The sequence below is a fragment of the Loxodonta africana genome, chromosome 3 (genome assembly GCF_030014295.1).
Source record: "Loxodonta africana isolate mLoxAfr1 chromosome 3, mLoxAfr1.hap2, whole genome shotgun sequence".
Taxonomy (NCBI): domain Eukaryota; kingdom Metazoa; phylum Chordata; class Mammalia; order Proboscidea; family Elephantidae; genus Loxodonta; species Loxodonta africana.
Window position 1 is genome coordinate 189679634 of NC_087344.1, and position 21682 is coordinate 189701315.

General features: G+C 50.8%; 1 protein-coding gene across 9 annotated transcripts; it reads right to left on the reverse strand.

Moving 5' to 3' along the window:
• Window positions 1-244: 244 nt before the first annotated feature.
• On the reverse strand, window positions 245-17928 carry LOC100669206 (ETS translocation variant 3-like protein). Of its 9 annotated transcripts, none has more exons than XM_064282757.1 (9): window positions 13180-16253; window positions 12927-13050; window positions 11570-11720; window positions 10921-11019; window positions 10316-10411; window positions 9978-10215; window positions 9559-9748; window positions 9000-9111; window positions 246-5573 (listed from the first exon to the last, which is right to left on the reverse strand). In XM_064282757.1, the coding sequence occupies exons 4-9, from the start codon at window positions 10979-10981 to the stop codon at window positions 5095-5097; spliced, it is 1176 nt and encodes a 391-aa protein (XP_064138827.1). In that variant the 5' UTR covers window positions 10982-11019; window positions 11570-11720; window positions 12927-13050; window positions 13180-16253; the 3' UTR covers window positions 246-5094. The 9 variants fall into 9 exon arrangements, with proteins under 9 accessions (XP_064138825.1, XP_064138827.1, XP_064138826.1 ...); XM_064282756.1 differs by having other exon boundaries at window positions 11502-11720; XM_064282755.1 differs by having other exon boundaries at window positions 245-5573; window positions 9978-10170; window positions 10921-11720; window positions 13180-16264.
• Between the last annotated feature and the right edge of the window lie 3754 nt (window positions 17929-21682).

Sequence of the window (21682 nt, forward strand, 5' to 3'; positions counted from 1 at the left end):
GACATGTCACATGGAAATTTTCCATGCGGTGTACTGACTTCTGTCATGATGCCTGTGACACTTCACAGATGAAGGTGTCACGAGGACAGAGAGTCATTATCCTCAGTGCTGGCTGTACAGCACAGTGTCTGGCACATAAAAAAAAAAAAATTTTTTTTTTTTTACATAGCAGACATTTAATAAATGTTTGTTGAAATATATATATAAATTTATAATATTATCATTGTTGTTAGTTGCCGTTGAGTTGCTTTCCACTCATGGCGACTGCATGTGTGCAGGGTAGAACAGTGCTCCACAGGGTTTCAAGGCTATGACCTTTTGGAAGCAGATCCCCAGGCCTGTCTTCCAAGGTGCCTCTGGGTGGGTTTGAACTGGCAACCTTTTGGCTAGTAGTCGAGGGTTTAACCGCTTGCGCCCCTCAGGGACTCCATAATATTATATATATATACATGTATTTTTTTTTACTGTGGCAAATAATTAGGTAACAAAACCTTTGCCATTTCAACAATCTTTACATGTACAGTTCAGCAATTATGTTCATTGTTCCACTATCGCCTTTATCGGTTCCCTAATTTTTCCTTCTTTTTTAAAAGCATGTATGATTCTGAAATGTTTTTCTCCCCTCTGGATCAGGGTCCTCATTCGGGGGATAAAAGGGAGAGGCTAGGAATTCTTCTCACCCCCACCAACGATTCAGGGCAGGGAACATTTTGCTTTTGTTTTTAAATCCCCAAGTCATCTCCCTTATGCTAAGCAAAGGGTGTGCTGCCTGCCACTGAGAACACCACCTTTATGGGGACACGATAGCGATGCACATGCGACAATTAGAGGACGCCACCAGACAATAAAGAATCAGGTGCCCAAAACGCCCACAAAAAGAAAAATGCTTACCATTACGGTCATTAAAAATCACACTGGAACAACTTTTTAAATTTCCCTCTCAACATACTCTTATTTCTAAGGAATTTTTAGGGCCTCTAAAACTCTCAAGCGGAGTAATTATTATGGCGAGGTGGAAAGAACTTAACTGATAATTAGGACCTTTATACTCTAACTTTGGCTCTTCTATTTGTATGGTCTTGAGCAAGTCTGTTCCTCTCTCTGGGTCTGTAAAATTAGGGATTGAAGTTGATAATCTCGAAGGTCCCTTCTGACTCCCAACAGTCTAAGATTCATAAAGCCTGGGAGTCTGACTCCCTGAAATTCTGCTTGAAGTTCGCCGGTGCTTTCTCTGTCTTTGTCTTTGGTATGATAGAGCTGAGGACCAATGAGTGGGGCTGGTTGGTGAGATGACTTCTCTGCGTCTTCCACTGCTCCTAGAAGAAGGCTGGGTATCCACTCCTTGTTATTCCCAGATGAGACTGATGGTCATAGATGGTAAACAAAACAAAACAAAACAAAAACCAAAGCCAAACCGGTTGCCGTCCAGTTGATTCTGTCTCATGGCTACCCCATGTGTATAGAGTAGAACTGCTCCATAGGGTTTTCATGGCTGTGACCCTAACCAAAGGGTCGGCAGTTCGAACCCGCCAGGCGCTCCTTGGAAACTCTATGGGGCAGTTCTACTCTGTCCTTTAGGGTCTCTATGAATCGGAATCAACTCGATGGCACTGGGTTTGTTTTTCGGTTTTTGACCTTTCAGGAGCAGATTGCCAAGCCTCTTTTCTGAGGCACTTCTGGGTGAGTTTCAACTGCCAACCCTTCGATGAGCGCACTACCCAGGGATTCCATCATAGACGGTCAGCGGGTGTGATTTCTAGGGTTGATGGCCGCACCCTGCTCTACCAAAGAAACTTACAACTTGCCAAGTCTGTTGTCACATTAGACTTGTTGGTTCTTTGGTGAATAGCCCATGATTCGTCAAGGGGAATTGCAATGGGAAAGTGCTCATAAAAAATGTTTCCATCCTGCGACTCCCTTCCTCCTCTCAGAGGACTTCAAGGTCCCTGTCACTCCTTGCCTCAAATAGAGCCATCTGTAGGCTCCACCCACCCAGCCTGGCTCAGACCTCAGAGCTCTTCTGATCGCTGGTATTGACTCTAGCCACCAGAGGGCACTGTCGCAATATGGAAACCAAGCAGTTCTCTGGTGTTGGGGGAGCTTGGGTCCCATCTTTGCCAGAACATCTGGACTTGCTGAAGCCAGGCTGCACTTATCTATTCTCTACTTAAGTGCTTCCCAACCAGGGTTGATTTTTGCCCCACAGAGGACGTTTGGCAATGTCTAGATACGTTTTTGGCTGTCAAAACTGAGTGGAAGAGGGTGCTACTGGTATCTAGTGGGTAGAGGCCAGGGATGCTGCTAAACATCTTGGTATGCACAGGAAAGCTCCCCACAACACAAAATTATCCAGCCTAAAATGTTAATAGTGCCGAGGTTGAAAAACTGCTCTGCTTAAATCCATTGCCTAGACTCTATAGCACATCACCAGAAAGTTTAAACCCTCTGGGGTTGAGCTTTCAGTCTCCTGGCAAACATACTCCAAAGGAAGATTTCAGAATAATGACCTCAAAGTGATTTTCACTACCTGAAATATGGGGTCCCAAACACCAAAAACCACTGAAGATGGGGTGGTCCAGGCAGAGGGCACATGAGGGTGTCCATTACAGAAAGAACCCCTGTCCCTGGGGCTGGCTTCTCTGCACAGGGCCCCAGCCCATGACGATGCAATCCAGTTCCTTGTTCTGGAACAGACAACACTAGCTCTTTGTCTCCCCAAACTGGGCAGGGAGAGGGCAAAGCCCTGGGGGCTGGGCCTGTGGTGTAAGGAGCAAGTGAAAATTGACTCTCACTGTAGCCCTTGGGATCTCCTGGGAGAGAAACTCTGGGGTCGCCTCTTCTTGGCATCTGGGGAGGTAGAGAGAGGGAGGGAGACTGAATAAAGAGCACTCATAGATCCTTTCTCCTGGCCTATATCAGCTTGGAAACATAGGGGCTGGGGTCCTTTCCTTGCCAATCTCAACGTGTCTGTGGGTTGAGGGCCTAACCTAGCTAGCTCCTCTGGGTCTCTCCTTCCCCATCCCAGTGGTGAGAGCAGTGCATTTGCCATGAAGAAGAGCTAAGAGGCGGCAGAAAGCAAAATGCTTGGGGATCTTCACAGAGATGGATGCACACATCTATTCCTTGGAGAGGGACAAGGGCAAGCAATAGGCAAAGGACCCTCTGTGCGTCCCTCATTCTTCTTTTCTTTCCTTAGCTCTTGATGCAGAACATAGGAAGAAGGTGAGGACAAATCCTAAACGCGGGATTTGCGGCCTAGGGATTTGTCGTTGTTAGTTGCACTCACGTCGGTTCCAGCTTATGATATAGCTCAATCTCCTTGGCTCCTGGAGCATCCCTCTCTGCTGGCGTTTCCTTGGCTGAGCACTCCCCTAGCTACCCAGTGCTTCAGGTCTGCTCACCTTGTCATTTTAGACCTAGGAGCAGAGGAAGAGGACTCCTGCTAACTCCCTTCTTCCTCACCCCTCATCCCTTCAAATTCTGCTCAGTTATCTTCCACAGAGATCTGAGTGTCATTCTGTAAAGACTCCTGCTGTGCTCTGAAGTTCTTCCCTGGAGGCTGGTTTCTAATCTCACCCTGATTGCTCCTGTGTCACCCCCTCCTTCAGTCTTCCTGTCTGGGAGCTGATGGTAGGAGAAGGCAAGAGACTAGCTGCCTGGATTTCCGACCCTGCTCCAGCCCTCAGGCCTTCCCCGAGTCCCCTGGCCCCTTTTCTGTGAGAATCCTGGGTGATATCTAGCTCCAGCCCACATCAGAGGGCAGGAGGAGCCAGCAGGGGCTGGGACCACAGGAGGCAAGCAGTCAGCTGAGAGGGTAGTTTGCCAAGGGCATTTTATTCAAGGTCTGCAGTGGAGTACTACAGAGAGAGGAGGCCAGTCCCTCCGTCCCTAGCTGCCTGGGGCTTGGGCAAATGGAGGTAGAAAGAAGTGCCTGCATGGGACAGGAGCTCCCAGGATCACAGGAATCAGAAGGATGACAGAGAAGCACATGAAGGGGAGAGAGGGAGATCAGAGACCCTAGCCAATATGAGGGAGATAGACCCAGAGAGAGGGAAGTGCCTGGAGTTGTCCTGAGACTCAGGAGCAAATCAAGTCCTGTCCCCTCCCTAGCTTAGACCCTTAATTTCCCCCCTGACAGGTTTGGGGTGAGCAGGTATGGGATGCTTCAAATGATGCAAACTTTACTCTCCTCCACCTCCCCCCTCCAAAAGAATGAAATTAAGAACATCTTTGTGAACCACAGCCTCTTCTAGCCAGAGACCAGAAGAACTAGATGGTGCCCAGCTATGGCTACTGACCGTTCAGGCCAGAAACACAATAGAAGATCCTGGTTAGAATGGGAGAAAAATGTAGAACAAAACTCAAATTCATAAAAAAGACTGGACTTGCTGGACTGAGAGAGACTAGAGGAACTTCCGAGACTATTGCCCTAAGATATCCTTTTTGACCTGGAACTGAAGCCACTCCCAGAGGTCACCTTTTAGCCAAATAATAGATTGGGCTGTAAAATAAACAATAACACCCATGAGGAATGTACGCCTTTGAACAATCAGCAATATGAGACCAAATGGTCAACATTTACCCAAAAGAAAAGATGAGAAGGCAATGGGGTGGGAGGTGGGGGGGCGGGGCAGGGAAACTGGGTAGATGGAAATAGGACCAGCGGGGTGGATATGGTGAGAGTGCTGACACATTGTGGGGACCCTAACCAATGTCATGGAACAATCTGTGTGTGAATTGTTGAATGGAAATCTAATTTGCTGTGTTAACTCTTGCCTAAAATACAATAAAAACCAAAAAAACCAAACCCGCTACCATTAAGTCAGTGCAGACTCATAGCGACCTTATACCTAAAATATTAAAAAAAAAAAAAGAACATCTTCATCTGATTAGCAAAGTAGTGGGCAGGGACACCCTGCTTCAGTTTTCCTATCCTCACATACACTCCTTCCCTACTTGGCCCCCACCTTGGGTCCAACTCCTGCAATGGAAGCTCACGTTCCGCCAGTAGTGGAGCTGGAAAGTGCAAGGCCAGAGGGAGGTGGGCAAGAAGAGAGATGGAGCTGGACCCCTGCTTCACACCCCCCTTCCCAATTAAGGAGGATCCAAGGGCCACCCTGCTTTGAAAGTCTCCAAATTGGGGGATGCAGGAGTTTCCCCCCCAGTTTTGAGTCCGTGGGCCTCTGGGGAGAAGCCCTCTCTGGGATCAAGGCCCCTCTTTGCCCCCATCATGGGATCAGCCTTTTCCCCCAGCCCCTCAGGCCTCAGGGACAGGAGCTGAAGACTCTTGCCAGGCCCCTGTCCCAGCCCCACCACCAGGGGGAGCCCTGGAAAATACCGGGCCCCTGGGAGGCAGCTGGGGCTTGGGAGCAGGGGGTCTGGCTTGGAGGACCCCAGGAGCTGCTCCTCTGTGGGGGGAGAGGGCAAGAAAGGTCCTGAAGGACGGGTCCAGTCGGGGGGGAGAAGGGGTGGTAGGGGAGGGGTGAAGGAGGCAAAACTGGGCAGCTCATCTTGGAGGCTCCCAAAATGGCAGCAGGGGCTCAGCCGGCAGGGGGCTGGGGCAGATCCAAGTCCTAGAGAGAGAAAGAGAGAGAGAGGGTCAAAGAGAGCAGTCCCACCTCTCTGAGATGCCCCCTTTTCCTCTCTTTACCCTTTTGTTCTTGCTTGAAACTCTCCCTCCTTCTCCCCATCCCCCTCCCTTTTTTTTCTTTTTTCTTTGCTTCAGGTCTCATAGTAAATGCCATTTTGGGGGGAAGCCCAGGTGAGTCCTTGCTTTTCAGTTCTTATGTCCTCATGACTCCTCCAGGGCACTTAGCTCAGTTAGAGTTATGTCGTCATTTGCGTAATTATTTAATGTCTGTGTCCCCAAATCTGTGAGGGCAGGAACTGTGCCTATTTTACTCTCCCCTGGATCTTCAGCACCCAGCCCAGCCTGGTGCAAATTAAGTAAGTGCTCAATAAAAACGTGCTGAATGAATGAATGAAGATATTCTTTGCCGTAACTCAATGAATCCATCCTTCACTCTCGAAGCCCTGCAGCAAAGGGCTCTAGTTTCAGCTGGGCAAACAACTAGTTGTGTGGCCTTGGGCTTGGCATTGAAATTCTTAGACCTCAGTTTCTTCATCCATAAAACCACTTTCTTGCCTACTGGAGTCCCTGGGTGGCCCAAACGGTTAATATGCTCAGCTGCTAACTGAAAGTTTGGAAGTTTGAGTCCAGCCAGGGTGGTTCGGAAGAAAGACCTGGGGATCTGCTTCTGAAGAATCAGACGCTGACAACCCTGTGGAGCGCAGTTCTACTCAGACACACACTGGGTCGTCATGAGTAAGAATCGACTCGACGACAACTGGTAGACCTAAGGTCAGACGACATTATCAGTCCGAAGGAGCCCGCAGAGCTAAAGGCTGTGGACGTGAGGCCCGGGGTGGACATGGAATGAGACTTAGCCTACCTCTTCTCTGACTGGCTGGCCCACAGCTCTCTTCTTCCAAGAGCCATCCCTCTTCCCATTCCTTCCAAATCCACCCTAATCTGTTCTCCTCTACCCCCACCCTGCCTCTGGGATCCTACCATAGGTACATGTAGGTGGGGTCCCTGAAGAGGGTGATATAGATCTTCACACCATTTTCTATATGTCAAAAAGCCTAACCCCAATTCCATATTTTCTCTTAGCAAGCCCACGTCATTTAACTAAACGAATAAGCATCTTGGCGTACAACTGGAAAATATCAGCTCAATGTGGTCACATTGGTGGGGTTGAAGTTAATAAAATTTGGAAAAACAAATTAGTTATTTCTTAATACATTCAGTTGATTTGATAGAAAACACATTTCTGAAGTTGGATCTAGGAAGGGGGAAAATAGTAAAAATGATCCTCCACGAGGAAAAGTGTGGCGACCCCTGCCGTATGCAGTGTACCCTCTCTCTGGGTCATTGTCCTTTTCCTTGAGTTCTTAAGTGAGGTGGAGTCGGCGCTGTTTTCCCCCAGAGTGGGGGTCCCTGCGGGCAGGAGGACTATGTGTCCTCCCTCAGCCCGGGGCTCCTAAGGTCAGGGCTGTGTCTTCTCCAGAGAGTGTAGCCCAGTAGGCCTGTGGAAGAGATATTTCTAAGAGTCCTACTTCTCTCCCACCCTTTCCCGACACCAACCCGGCAACTCCCTGGCTCTGGTTCAATGTCCTGGCCACTCTTCTGCCCAGAAGCATCTTCCTTTCTTGGCACCAAATACTCTGAGTGGGAGTGAAGGTGAGGGGCTGGCACGAACTTCTGGAGTCTCATTCCAGAAATGGGACATATGGCAGCTACCAACCTCTGGGTGACCTACACCCGCTTAATGTCCCTCAGGGCCTGAGCACAGGCAAGGTGTGTGTGTGCACCTGCCGAGGGCAGGGAGGTGCAGAGCAGCCCACTGGAAGCTGGGGCTTGAGAGGGAACACTTTGTATCCTTCTCATGGTTTCCCAAAGAGAGAAGAATCTCTGTGCCCAAGGCATTCCCAGAGCTGGGAGCTGGTGGGTGGGGGTGAGAGAACAGAGAGGGCTGTTCAGGTGCTGTTTAGCTCCAGGTTGCCAGGCTGGTGGCCATGCAAGTTCCAGCAGGCCCTGGGCTGCCCCAAGCGCACTGCCTCAGCTGCATGTGTGGGGCCCAGAGTCAGCACCTGCCTTCTCTAGGAGCATCTGGGCCAGAGCTGTGTCTGGGCTGAGATTGCCTGGTGTAGAGGCATAGGTCTTGGGCCTCTGCAGAAGAGCCTTGAGTTGGTCAAGAGTCTCTATGACAAAATCTGATTTTATGTCTTCCCAGTTTATGGCCTCGGAAGAGCTGGCTTCCGCCTACATTTTCACTCTCCTCTCCCCCGCCATCACCATGTGCTGCCTCACTGGCCTGGGCCCAGCTCCTCTTTTCTGTCCCAGGGCCTTAACACCCGCTGTTCTCTCTACTTGCCTTGTTCTCCCCCTCCCTCTGAGCTAAGCTGATGCTTATTTATGCTTTGGGTGTCAGTTCAAATGACACTTTGTCAAGGAAGTCTTCCCTGATGTCCTTAGCATCCTGAACATCTCCTCTAGAACAATTAGCACAGTTATAATTACATATCTTTGTCAAATTATTAATGTTTGCATCCCCCCCGCTTCTTTTGCCTGCAAACTCTATAAAGGTAGTGCCATGGGCATCCCCAGCCCCTAAGACAGTGCCTGGCACACTAAGTAGGAGGTCATTAAATAGCTGTTGAAAGAGGAAATGGATGAGTGAGTGAATGGGGGCGTGAACTTTATCTTCCCAGCCTCTCTTCAGCTGCGCCACCTTATTTATCCAAGAAGCGCTTGCCTTGGTTCTGGCCTCCACCATCTCCTGCCTAGATTATTGTCTAAAGTCTCCCAACACCAGTCTTATACCTCCTCAAACCCAAACTCTACACGCAGCCTGAGTAGTCGTTATAAAATGAAAATCTCAACATGTCTCTCCCTCCTGGATTCCTCCTGCCCAACTCCTCAGCATGGTTTCTGAAGCCCTCAGTGGCTGGACACCTGTTTCCCTTGCCAGCCCCATCTCTCACCTTCTTTGTATGTCCCACCCCATCACATAACCTCCCCTGACCACGGCAAGCTACTAGCAGTTCTTCAGATTTGCTATGCCTGCTCACAGTTTTTTGCTATATAAATGCTGTTCCCTCTGCCTGGGCATCTTTCTCCACCTTCTTCGCCTGTTCAGGTATTGCCTCCTCCGGGAAGTCCAACTCTTTCTCTGTGCCCTCTGGAAGCACCTGGAGCTTACCTGAATTATAGCACCAGCTAGTGATTCCTTCCCACTAGACTCTGAGCATCTCGAGGGCCATTTTTCATCTTTGAACTGCCAAACCTGGTAAATAGCTGGTGCTCAATGAATGGGTGTTGAATGAATGACTTGTATGATCCCTTGTCCCATGGCCCCTCACCCATGGACTCAGCTGGAGAATCCTCCCTCTTCTGGTTAAGATTCCCCGGCCCCTCCCCTGTCCTGAGCACTCACGATGGTCACTGCTGCTGCTTCCCTTCTTATCCCCTGGTGGCCCTCGTGGGGTCCGCTGCCCGGACAGCTGCTCCACCATGATCTGGTGAGTGAACAGCATGCTGTGCAGAAGCTGAGGAATGAGGAGACAGAGGCGTGAGGGTGGGACAGACTTTCCCTGGCATATATTCCCCCAGAACCCACTGATACAGTTGACCAGTTTACAAAACAATGGAATGAATACTCTCATACAGGTTGTTAAGTAACCACTGCCCAAGTGCCGCCTGTAGTCTCAGATGTCCTGGACCCTCCCTTGGGGCTCCACCCCTTTCCTATGATCCACCACTGAAGGAGTAATGCCCACACAGAAGGCATTGGTCGTCCTTTCTCGTAGGTGGGTGCTGTACTGTGGGGATTATTAAATACTTTGAATATCACCCTGTCCCTGGGGACTCAGAGACTTGGATGCAGAGGGAAAAGAACACTGGAGGGTCCCTGAGGCAGAGAGAAGGGCTGTGGCCTACTGGGAAGTAGGGCGCGGCCTGATGTAGCCCTGGGGATGGGCAGCCTTCATGCCTACCTCACTCTGCATGCCCATGGGCACCAGGGCTGGCCGGCACAGGGCAGGGGTCCCCAGCAGTAAGTGGGGTGATGGCGGTGCCCGCACCTCCCACAGAGGGTAGTTGACTATGATAAGTTTGCTGAAGTTGAACTTGTAAGTGAACCTCTTGCCTTTGGTCTTGTGCAGGATCCTTTTATTGTAGTAATATCTGGAGAACCAGAGGTTGAGAACAGAGAGTTGGCCCAATGCAGGAGGGAGTCAGAGACCCAGCAAACCCCACTACCCCAGGCCAGCAAGTCCAACCCGAGCTGTTCCTGGAGAATCAGGCATCTTGCCACACGCAAAGCATTTCCCCAATCATCGGAGGGCTGGGCAGAAACCTCAACCCTTTTCTTGGAACTTTGCCCTCTCTGGCCATGTTGGCTGCCTCCTCTCACCTGAGGGCCCGGCTCAGCTTGTCATAATTCATCTGAGGTTTGCACTTCCTGCGGCCCCAGAGGCGGGCCACCTCGTCTGGGTCCTTGATGACGAACTCCCCATACTCTCCCTGCTGCCAGGCAATGACATGGCGGAACTCCTCCTTCTGCAGCAGCTCAAGGATGAAGTGCCACAGCTGGATCTGCCGGGAGCCTGGGGACGACTCAGCTTTGTAGGCCCAGTCAGGGAAGGCCAAGCCTGGGGTGGAGAGGCCAGTGTGAAGTGCCAGGCCCTGCCCTGGGGCCACACAACATCCCACCCACAGGATGGTGGAGGGAAACCTGGCAAAGGGGCTCACCTGAGATCCAGTAGTTGCCGGGGACAGCAGGGACACCCTTGGCCAAGCAGCTGCAGTGCATGGTCCACTCTGGGGCAGAGAGGGCTGTGTCTAGGCCTTGGGACAAAATGGTAGCCACTTAAGACAAGGGGAAGGGAGAGAAAGGAGGCGGGGGTAGGGGTGGGGTTGGGGGAGGGTGATAAAAGCGGAAGGAAGGAGGGAGAGAAAGAAGGAAGGAATAAGAAGGCTGACAGAAGGTCAGGAAAGAAAAAGAGTAGAGGAAAGGAATGAGTCGAAGTAATGAGCCAAGGGGAGAAAAGGCAGGAGAGAGGGGTCTGTGCCAGGAAGCTACCCCATGCCCAGGGCAGGGCTCAGGCTCCTCTGGGGTCTCCTCACTGGCCAGAGGCTGGCCCAGGACTCTTGGCTTGGGACTGAGACACTTACAGAGATGGAGAAGAATGCAAAGGGTCCTATATCCTGCCCCCGTCAGGGGATTTAGACAGAGAATGAGATCTCTTCTCAGGGCTTAACGGGATTGGAATTTTTCCCGAGAGGACAACAGAAAACATAATTAATCGCGGCTCTTTGTAAACCCTGAGTGGAGAGGCGGTGGCATATACACATACCTGCCCCGTTACAGTACTTAGAACATTTTTGCACTTGAAAAGAGCAGGGATTTTTGTGCATTTTTTCACCAGTGGGTCCCCAAGGGCCTAGAAGAGTGCCTAGAACATAAAAAAACAAAAGCAAAAAACCAAACCAGTTGCCACTGAGTTGACTCCAACTCATTGTGACTGCATGTGTGTCAGAGTAGGACTGTGCTCCGCTGGGTTTTCGATGGCTGATTTTTTGGAAGTAATCATTAGGGCTTTCTTCTGAGGTACCTCTGGGTGGACTTGAACCTCCAAACTTTTGGTTAACTGCACCATGCAAGGACTCTGCCTGGCACATAGTAGGCATTCAATAAATGGTTGATGAGAGAATAAATAAATGGTAATGAACTTATCATTGGTATTGTTGTTTAATATCTGTTTTCCCCCTTAGAATATCAGCTCCATGAAATCAGGAACTGCTGGGCCTTGGACTCACAGGTGCTTGGTAAGTATTTGTTGAATTACTAAACTATGGGCAAGGAAGATAGAATCTTAATGGCTTCCATTAAGAGGGTGGGAGATTTGCAGAGCGAGCCCCAGTGAGACAGACTCACCTAATGTACACAAAGAGAGGAAAGAAAACATCCAAGCCCCAACACCTTCCAGGTGACTCTAAACCCACCCAGTGCCGTCGAGTTGATTCCGACTCATAGCGACCCTACAGGACAGAGTAGAACTGCCCCATAGAGCTTCCAAGGAGCGCCTGGCGGATTCGACCTGCTGACCTCTTGGTTAGGAGCCGTAGCACTTAACCACTACACCACCAGGTGGCTCTAAAAAAAAAAAAAAAAAAAGAAGGTGCTAATGGAAGATGAACCAATATGCCAGAAGCTGCATGGGGACTCTGGGATAAAGTGCCTGCTTCTGGGGGCTGGGCTGGGCCTGGACATTTTCCTATTTGGGACTTCGTGTAAACAGGAGAATGGCTTAGATGACTTCTGGCTCTGGGTTTCCATCTCTGATGAAGGGAGTACTGTTCTCAACTAGAACTTACTAGGCCGCCGGGTTTGGACAGCATATCTGGAGTAGCTTCCGACTTTACAGATGAAGCTCAGAGAGGGAAAGTGATTTGACCAAAGACACACGGTGAGTTAGCCACAAAGTCCAGAGCCATACTTCCTAGCTCTTAATCCAAAGCACTTTCTCATAAACTGTGTAGCCTTAAGACTTTTAAAACACAATCTATGGCAATGCTTCTCAAACCCTAATGTATATAAGAACCACTGGAGGGTCCCTTTAAAATGTAGATTCTGATTCAGTAGGACTTGGTAGGCTGTGAGATTCTGCACTTCTAAGGAGCTCTGGGGTGGGGGGCGGGGTGCTGCTGCTGCTGGTCCAAGGCCCCTATTTTGAGTAGCAAGAACTTACAAAATACAGTAAAAATAGGCTGTTGGTGTTACGAAAGAAATTCAAGGAATCCCAGACACCTCAGGCTGGAAGATCCTCCCCACTCTCCCCAATTCAGGTCATCTTGTTCCTTGCTCTCTCTTTCCCAGGGAACACTCTGGTCCAGGGAGGCCAGCTGACAAAGTGACTTAGGCAAGAGCTTTGAGGGGTGAGCATCTCTGGAAACAGGTAAGCAGGAGGGTGAGTAGGTCCATGCCTACTCTGAGTTTGGATGAATAGGTTAGCCCACCCATCCCTCTGTCTCTAAACTAAGCTGATAGTTTGGAACCCTCTTCTTGTCTTCTCTCGTCCTCTCCAGTCCTTCTCTCCTGCCCTGCCCACTGGGAAGTTTCTCCTGCATGTAACTTCAAGTGGATCGGGCTCTCTACTCTCTAGCCTTAGCAAAGTGGGTTGGGAGATAGGATGTGCAGAGGTGAGAGATTCCAGGAATGAAGATTGTTTCCTAGAGTGAGCTGATAAAATTCCTATGGCTTGCCCCCCCGATCTGGCAGTGTTTCCTATTAGGAAGGATGTGAGACCTCAGGGTGGATTTAGGATCTGGCAAGAAGAGAATGATAACAACCATCACTTACCAGGCACCCAGTGTGCCCTGTACTGTGCTGAGGAATCGGCATACACTAAACTTCATAGAAGGTAGGTGTAGAAGGGAGGTGGAGGCTCAGAGGGATTGAGTAACCGCTCTAAGGTTGCACAGCTCTAAAGTGAAAGAGCGAAAGCAAGACTTTAACTCAAGATTTATCATTTTTAGCCACAGTTGGAGGCTGCCAACCCTCTCCTATCACTCCAAAAAAGAAAAACACCTAAAACCCCAGACCTAAGTTGTACCAGTGGGTGAACTCCAGTCCTCCAGTTTCCTGAATGCTGGCAGCCTCCTCTCCCAGCCTCTCCCGTGTTCATGAGTCTTTCCTGGACCTTCAGGTCTCCGAGGAACTTGCCAGTTCTGGATGTGGAAATCCTCACTGCTGAAAAGTCCTGCCAAATGTCCTCTCAAATCCTCCTCTTTCCGAATGAAGCCTCTGAGCTGACTGTGAAAACTTCAGAGAGGAAATTCTGGACTACCTTTATGTCCAAAAATTGTTCCTGGTGTCTAACCTTAATTCCTTGGGCTTCATTTTAATCTATACTCTGGGGGTGACACTCTCAGGTCTGGAGGAAGTCCTCCCACTCTGCTTCCCTACCCCCGCAGCCCCCTCCCTCTTACACTGTGACCTATACCCCAAGCTTTAACAGGCTCTGTACAGCCCCTACAGCCGCAACGGTGGGATCCACGTCCTTAGAGCAGGATGAGTGTTGAGAACCATAAATCAAAAAGGATCACAACCCAATCTTCAATGATCAGAGTGGCTTCCTTTAAGCGCTTTGTGTTTCTGGAAGGAAAGTGGGGTTATAGCAGCAAGCAAGCAATTATCATTGTCATTATCACCGTGATTCGGATTACTAACAATATGATTAATCCCTTTGGCCAATGTAAGTGCTCATTACAACGGATGTAGGTTTTAGGTCATTACTTAATAAAAGCAATATAGATAAGGATGATAACAATAGAGATTGAGCCTTGAGTTAGGGCTTGGCGCCAAAGGAAATGTCCAAAGCAGATTTTACTTTTTAAAGATTATTGTTAATACGAAGTGGGCCCCTATCATACACACGGCATTGGGCTTGACATTTTTTTTTTCCACAAGCTACTTCATTTAACCCTCACAATAACCCTTTGAGGTGAGTAGTATTATCTCTGTTTTGTAAGCTGAGGAAATTGAGGCTCAAAAGATTAAGATGCTTGCATAAGATCCCCAGCCAAGTGGTGGAGCTGGATGGGAACAGGTCTGTCTGACTCCAGGCTCTGTGCTGTAATCAGTCAATCAGGGCAGAGAAATTGAGGATGAAACTTCAGAGCACAGAGAGGTAAGGCTTGTGGGAGGTGCTGGGCCATGAAGGAGCACCTCTAGTCTAAAGCTAAACTATGGGCTCTTTGCCAGAAGAAATGATCAGTGGAGGCCCCAGGAAGCCAGAAGACAGACAGATAGATGGGCAGAGAGGAATACGGAGAGGATGAGAAAGATAGAAACACAGGATAAAAAAAGTGGGACAGCTGGAGATCAAAGGCTGCATCTATGCAACGAGAAACCTGCATCAAAGATCACTTCGTTGTTGGGTCTTCTAAGCAGCTGAAGTGGATTGCGGCATAATCTGATTGATTAGACAAAACCAAGTCTTTTCAGTGACAGCTTGATTGATTCAGTGGGAAAACGGGACTGTTTATAAATACAAAGGCAGCCAAAAGAGAGAGGTAGTAAGAGAGTCAGGGGGAAGAGTGTACCAGAGAGATGGAGAAAAACAGCAATGCAGAAGTTGGGAGTTGGAGATGGAGGTGAGGTCCTGGGGACCTCACCTGGGGACTAAGAAAGCAGAGTGGGGAAATGAGCCCAGAGGGGCTGCAGCAGCAGAGAAGCCCCTCTGAGACACAGAGATGGCCTTCTCTGGCAGATATTTTACGCTTGTTAGCACTGAATAAACTGCGCTTCCCCTCGCCCGGCTGTCCACCAAGTCCTCAATCTGATTAGGAGCCTCTGGTCTCTGCTCTTGATCTCAGGGCCAAGTAGAGCTCAGTTAGTCCTCCTTTAATGCTATTAGCTAAAGCTGCTTAGGTAGGAGAGCAAAGGGCTGAGGGCTGGGAAAGGCAAAACCAGCCACCTTCTCCCTTAGGGAATTTGGAGGAGGGGCAGGGAGAGGTGCCCTTTCTTCACATCCCCAAGCCTCCCTTTCCTTCTCCCCCAAGCACGGGACCGTTCCCCCAAACACGGGACTTGCTGACAGAGACCCCAGTGGCATCTTCTTCGTCCTTCTGCCACTGGCCGCAACCCAGAGATTCCCTGCCTGGGGCAGAGAGGACCCCTTCTTGATGCCTGTGGGTGGGAATCCTGCCAGCTGAACCTCTTCTCCCTCCTGTGGCACCAGCCCTTCCTTTCTTCTACTGCTCCCTCCCTGTCCATGCCCCCAGCAGGACCCAGCAGCAGCCCTTCTCCTTCACCTCTCCAGTCTCCATGTTGACCTGCTCCCATTGCCCCCTTGGTCTGGTCTCAGATCTCTGCTCGCCCCTCCCCCCAGCTCCCATCTCTTGCAGACTTGTCTCTGAGGTCCCAGGGGGGCATGGGATTTAAAAGGTTTGTGTAACTCTGTGGAGCAGAAATCCAAAGCCAGACGCCCCCACCCCCCTACCTCCAGACCTGCCAAGCTGGGCAGCTGAAGGTCAAGGGGAAAGTCACGCCCTCACACACACTCAGTCTGTGTCCTTCAGGGGCCCAGGGTCAGGGGATGAGGGAGACGGGGTGTTAGGCGACCCGGCTTCTAGCTCCACACCCATCCCTCTGTCTGTCCAGCCTCTGTAGGTCTCGGTTTCACTCTGTTTGATCTTTTTTTTTTTAAATCATTCTTTAGCTCATTTCCTCTCTCATTACTGTTTATCTCCACTTCCCTCCGAGTCTAATTCTTCTTCCCTCTTTCTACTACATTCCGTTTCCCACCTTCTCCTGGTCTTACTAGCGCCACTGTTTACCGCACTTTCTTTTCTCCCCGTGTCCCTTTTCTCTCTGTTTTTCTAGGTCTCTTTTCTGTCTACAGACCACACGGCCTCTATCTTTGTCACTGTCTCTAACTGGCTTGCCTCCCCTGGGATGCCCATCTCCCTCCTCTAGAGGGTTGTCTCTGTCTCACCACTTCCCGCCCAGCCCCGACCTCTGCTTTGCTGTCTCTGTCACTGTCTCTCATTGTCACTTTCTGTTTTCTTGCCTCTCCTTCTGTCTTTCTCTTCCTGCCCCTCTGTTTCTCATCCGTGCTTCAGTGCTGGAGACTCAACACGGCCTCTGAGCTCCCCGCCCCAGGCTCTTACAGCCCCACTGCCCCACCCCCACGGCTTCATTCCCAAAGCCCTCCAGCCCTCTACCACCCCCTTCCCCAGGGGGAACCTCTGCCTTGGTTCCTTTCATCTCTTTCCCATCAGCTGTGCCCCAGGGCATCCCCCTGCCTGGACAGCCCCAATGTTTTCCTTCCTCCCCCCTCCCAACCCAGGGACAAGAAATCCCCTCGAGCAGAGGCTGAGGTGGCTGAGGAGCCGAGTCAGAGGGAGAGGAAGTGAAAGCTGGAAGGACGCTGAGCTGGGGTGAGTTGGCAGGGCCAGTGTGGGGCTGAGTAATGGAGACCAGTCAGCAGTAAGTGGAGGTGTCAGTAGGCATCTGGGACAGTTCTAATCAGCTGGGGGCCTCTGACATCTTCTCACTCAATCCCCAACTTCAACCCCCCAACAACTTCCAGCCTCAACCTCAACACTTGCCCTCAACCGCAATCTTAACACGAATCCTAACTTCACCTTCCACTAAGCCCCAAGCCCAGCCCAAGGCTCCATCCACGAGCTCTGGTCCCTATCCCCACTGGGGCTCCACTGTCCTGGGGTTTGCATGTGGAGTGGCAGCAGCACCCACACTCTTCCCTAACCATTTTCCTCTTGGATGCAATGGGAAAAGGGCTGGGCAGAGGAGCAGGACTTCTGTCTGGCGCAGGAGCAGCATCTTTCTGTGCTTCTCCAGCGTCACAGAGCCCACATCTGCGCTTGCCATTACAGGGGCTTTCGGGATAAGGGGGGACCCAAGCTCTCAGACTTCAGGCTTCTTGGTCCTAGCTCTCTGCCAGGAGCCTGAGGAAGGGGGTGGGGGAAGGCAGGAGGACAGGGCAGAATGCCCTTATCCCATAAGAGATTTCAATGTAATTCATCCCAGCCTGGCTTGATGGGAGCAATTCTCCCCATCCCTGGTAACCCTCTGCTCACCTTCTGCTCCTTCCCATCCCTCCACTTTGATGTCCACACCCTCATCCACCTCCTTCTGCCCCATAGAAACCAGCTGATTATCAGTCCTCACCTATGGCCCTTTGACCTTGGCCACAGAGGATGGCAGCAGTAAGCTCGCATAGACACAGGGCATGGGAATGGCTGAAACCATCATTCATTCAGCCTTCAGAATCCGGGGAGTCATACCTTCCCAAGTGAGCCAACACCTGACCACAGCTGTGCCCTATCTGGGGACAAGAGCCTACTGCCATGTTGGACCCGCTGTCTTCATGATGTCCTCCTGTAGGTGCCAAGGCTTCCACTTCTCTCTGCCCTGATTGCCCAATTCCTGGCTCTGCAGCTGTCCCACAGCCGGATGGAAGAGCCCTGCCACCTCTCAGGCAGCTTCCGTGTGGTCCTTGGGCTCCTCCCATCTCCATCCAGTGCCCAGGTTTCCTTACTTCTCTTCCTCCTATTTCCCTTCATCTGGCTCCACAGCTGGGGTTGGGGTAAGGACAAAGAAGGGCTGTCCCTTGGGGGCTGGGCCCTCCCTGCCAGCCCCAACGGCAGACCTGCCACCAGAGTCCCTTACCTTGGAGCAGCAGCTGGTCCCCGGTCTCTGTCTGGCTCTTTCTGGCACACTCCTGGAGACCAGCGACCCCTCGCTCATCACATGCGTTAGGGTTACTTAAAATGAGAGCAGGATCTCCAAGCTCCCAGGGGAGCGATGTGGTTTTCAGACAATAGCATTAACCCTTTGGGGGCCAGCGACACCACTGTCCTGCGTCCCCTCCCATGCACCCCCACCACTGTGAGGGGTAGGGTGGGAGGGAGTATCTCTTCCTGGGTCTTTTGCATCCAGAGCCTGCTCTGGGGACAGATGGCTCCTAAAACATTTGACCAACAGGGAGATTGGCAATTGGGCTACCCCTTCATCTCCAGGGAAAGGGATGCTGAACTATCTGGAAGTCCTTCCAGCTGTCTACCCTCTACCCTTCCCGCTATAAGTCAGCCCTTCTCTCATGGAGCTTCCTGTGGCCTTGGAGTCCAGGCCTGGACAAGAATTCCCCCTTCACATTCTCTGACCCTTAATGCCACTGCACTCTTTGTTATTTTCCTCTGAGCCCCAGGTCCCTCCTCTGCTTATATACTGGTGTTGGAGCTTTGTAATTGCTCACTTTTCCTTTTAGTCTCAAGTATTAAAAAATAACAAGTAGTTTACCCAATCTCCTTGCCCTAAGGATTTTTAAGCACTTAATATGTCTTTTTCCTCTTACAGTTCTAGAAAGTGATGTTTCCTTTTCTTTATTAAGATGACTGGAAGTTAGACAACAGGAAGAACTTCCAACTAAGGGGTAAACCAGCCAGGAGAGTGACTGCAGGGGTGTCAGAAAACCTGCCAAGGAAATGGTAGGGACACGATTAAGCGTAGGATTCCAGAATATACTAGAGGACTTAGGTAACCGACTTCAGGAGAGGCTTCTCAGGGGAAGATGGAGGAGGAAGGATGTCAAAGAGCAGAACCTATGTCTTTAAAGTCCCGGGGACCGAGCAACCCTAGAGCCTGTCAGGCTGGTGTCCAATCTCCCCAACCCTTAGGGGGAAGGAGAATATTGATGGATGTCATTGGGGGGAATCAATATGATTTTCTTTTTTTTTCCCCCTTGACTCTGAGAGGCCAAGTATCACACTCACCCCACCCCTCCCTCATTACACTGCCTCTCCCAGCCCTGAGCTGATGGAGATGGGAATGGAGGGCCATGGAATTAAATTCTGGGGGTTGTTTTCTGGTTAAATCAACCGAAGCTAACATGATGGAAAGGTGAGAGAGAGGCTGATTGATGGAGAGACAGAAGTTGGGCGGGGGGGGGGGGGGAGGGTGGTGCAGAGAGAGAGGATCCTTGTGGTGGAGGCAGAGGCAGAGAGGGGTCCGAGCACACCCTCCAAGGCCCGAGAGGAAAGGGGCTACAGAGAGAGGGATGGAGCAGAAGGTTTTTCCAGGGAGTTGGATGGGGTGGGGGTAGGGGCAAGGAATATTAGCAAGGGCTAGGCAGACTTGACCTCTGTAGAGGACAGAGAAGAACTACAGTGAGAGGGACTGAGGTTAGAGTGAAGCCGTGGTATGCTGGGTATTCTCTTAGGATGTCGTTGGTATTTCCTCATCTGGAGAACTTGTCCTGCTCCTTGCTCAACTTTACCCCACCCTTCTCCCTCTTTGAAGAGTTTCAGGGCTATTTGAGTCAGGAGTAGAAAGAGGCTGTGGCCAGCGAGGACTCTGGGGAGGAAGGACTGCTCTCCTCCTCCTCGTCATGAAGGCCCAGGTCAAGGAGGGGGTTGGAGCAGAATCTGAAGTGGGGACAACAGGCTCCGAGACTGAGGCCCTGGATTCCATGGGGTCATTCAGACCACCTCCTGTCTCCACAAGCTCTCTTGGGAGGGCAACTTCTGAAAGACTCCCAGATAAGGAAGCTGAAGGCTCTTCTGCCTTCCCACTTCCTGCCACCATCCCAGCTCCCAGGAAAGTCCCTCATGGGGGCTAACTTCAAGCTCTTGCTAGAACTAGAGTAGCTGCTTCTGAGAGGAGTAGGGTTTTACCTCTCCTCTTCTTCTCCTCTTCTGCTGCTCCTATCTTCCAGGAGGATGTTAAAAGCAGTTCTGTCCCTGGCTCCTCCTGCCCAATTCACACATCAGCCTCCTGCCCTGTAGAGGGGGCTGGGTGTGGGGTTAGGAAGCCAAGCCTATGGCTCAGACACTGGCTTCTGGGATGGAGAGCTGATTGCCATGGAGCTGATTCTGACTCATAGTGACCCTGTAGGACAAAGTAGAACTGGCCCATAGAGTTTCCAAGGAGTAGCTGGTGGATTTGTACTACTGACCTTTTGGTTAGCAGCCATAGCTCTTAACCCCTGCACTACCAGGGACCCCTTTACATACGCAAATGGTCTAGTGCCCTTTGGGGGGTATGGGTCTCCTGACCAAACCAAGCCCTGTCTAGACTGTGAGCATCTCTATATACATCCCAGGGCCTAGCAGAGTACCTGGACATGGGGGCTACTCTATCAATGATTACTGAGTGAATAAACCCAAACGTACCTCCAGTCAGCTCTAGCTAATCCAACTACCCTAACTCAAAACGAGCAACCTCAACACATTTTAAACTGCCTCCAAAACACCATTTCCTTCAACTGTACCTGGCCAGATGCAACTCCTATACTCCCTTCACACAGTGACACTGTTAGGTCTGGGTCATTTGGGGTGGGGGTGGAGGCTCCACGTCTGTGCCTGGAGATGGGTGAGTCTGGAGTACCTCCCATCCTGGGGCTGAGCGCTCGCTCTGGGTATGTCCCAGAGTCTACTTGGAGAGGAGTCTCTCAGGGCTGAGGAAGGGGCAGGCAGGGCCTGGGAACAACCCCATCTCCTCAGCTCTCCTTGCAGCTCCTGCGGTTTAATGGCGCAGACTCAGGCACGTAATGTACTCCTCACAGGAGCAAACCCAAGGGTGCCCTACTTGGATCTCAAGTAGAATTTTCCCGTTCTAGTTGGTGACTTTTTCTCACTTGAGTAAACAGCATGATAGACTAAATTCAGAGCTATGGACACTGTTTGACATACATTGTACCAAGACCTCACCACCTTGAATGGGCCCTCTCAGGCCTCACTTGTGCTGTTGACACATCTGACATTAAAATGGGCAGGACCTGAAGACAGGGATGGCGTCAGACCCTGGGGACAGCTTCTTATGAGGCTGCATGAGATGGCGGTTTGCAAGATGGGGTGGAGATGAGGAGGTGGTGCTATTTCCCTCCCTGAGGAAACCGGTTACCATAGAGTCAACCCGGACTCCTGATGGCCCCCTGTGTGTCAGAGTAGAACTTCAGGATTTTCCATGGCTGACCTTTTGGAATTGGATCAACAGGCTTTCTTCTGAGGCACCTCAAGGTGAACTTGAACCTCCAACCTTTTGGTTCGTTGCTGAGCACTTAACATTTTCCATCACCCAGGGACTCCCCCTGAGGAACAAGACGAAAGAAAGAAAAAAGGGCTCTTGTTACTTCTCTTCCCGTCTCTCCTTGCACTTCTGCAAGGGATCTGCCTAGGGTGGGGGCACCCAGTGGGATGGACCTGGTGGACTTGGCGGGTTCCAGAGTGTCTGTCTGGCCAATTCAGTTGTGACAAGGGGAGAATATCTCTTAATAAGAATTCTCTGCCAACTGGTGGAGACAAATGGGTCGTTCCCACTACGCATTCCCTAACCTTCCAAGAGGGTGGGGTCCAACGCACTGTTGTCAGAGGGACGGAGGGGAGTGGTGGTGGATGAGATCAGTCAGTGAGGGTGAGGGAAGAGGGGAAGAAAGGAAGGGAAAAGGGACACCTGGAATAGGGAAGAGGCCAAGACAGATAGGCCCCCAGATGGTCTGGAAAGGGGACAAGGAAAGTGGCAGGTAAACATATTCAGGAGGAGAAAATTAGGCTTGAGGAGACACAGAGGGGGAAGGAGAAGAAGAAGAG

Bases quoted from the DNA above. Each gene is read 5' to 3' on its own strand.
- LOC100669206 (XM_064282752.1), bottom strand. From the start codon at position 11,254: ATGCCTACTATGTGCCAGGCAGAGTCCTTGCATGGTGCAGTTAACCAA. The intron at 10,412-10,920 runs GTATGTGTATAT...TTTTGTCCCAAG, and splicing joins TAAGTACTGTAACGGGGCAG to GCCTAGACACAGCCCTCTCT. The intron at 9,749-9,977 runs GTGAGAGGAGGC...CTGGTTCTCCAG, and splicing joins AAGCTGAGCCGGGCCCTCAG to ATATTACTACAATAAAAGGA.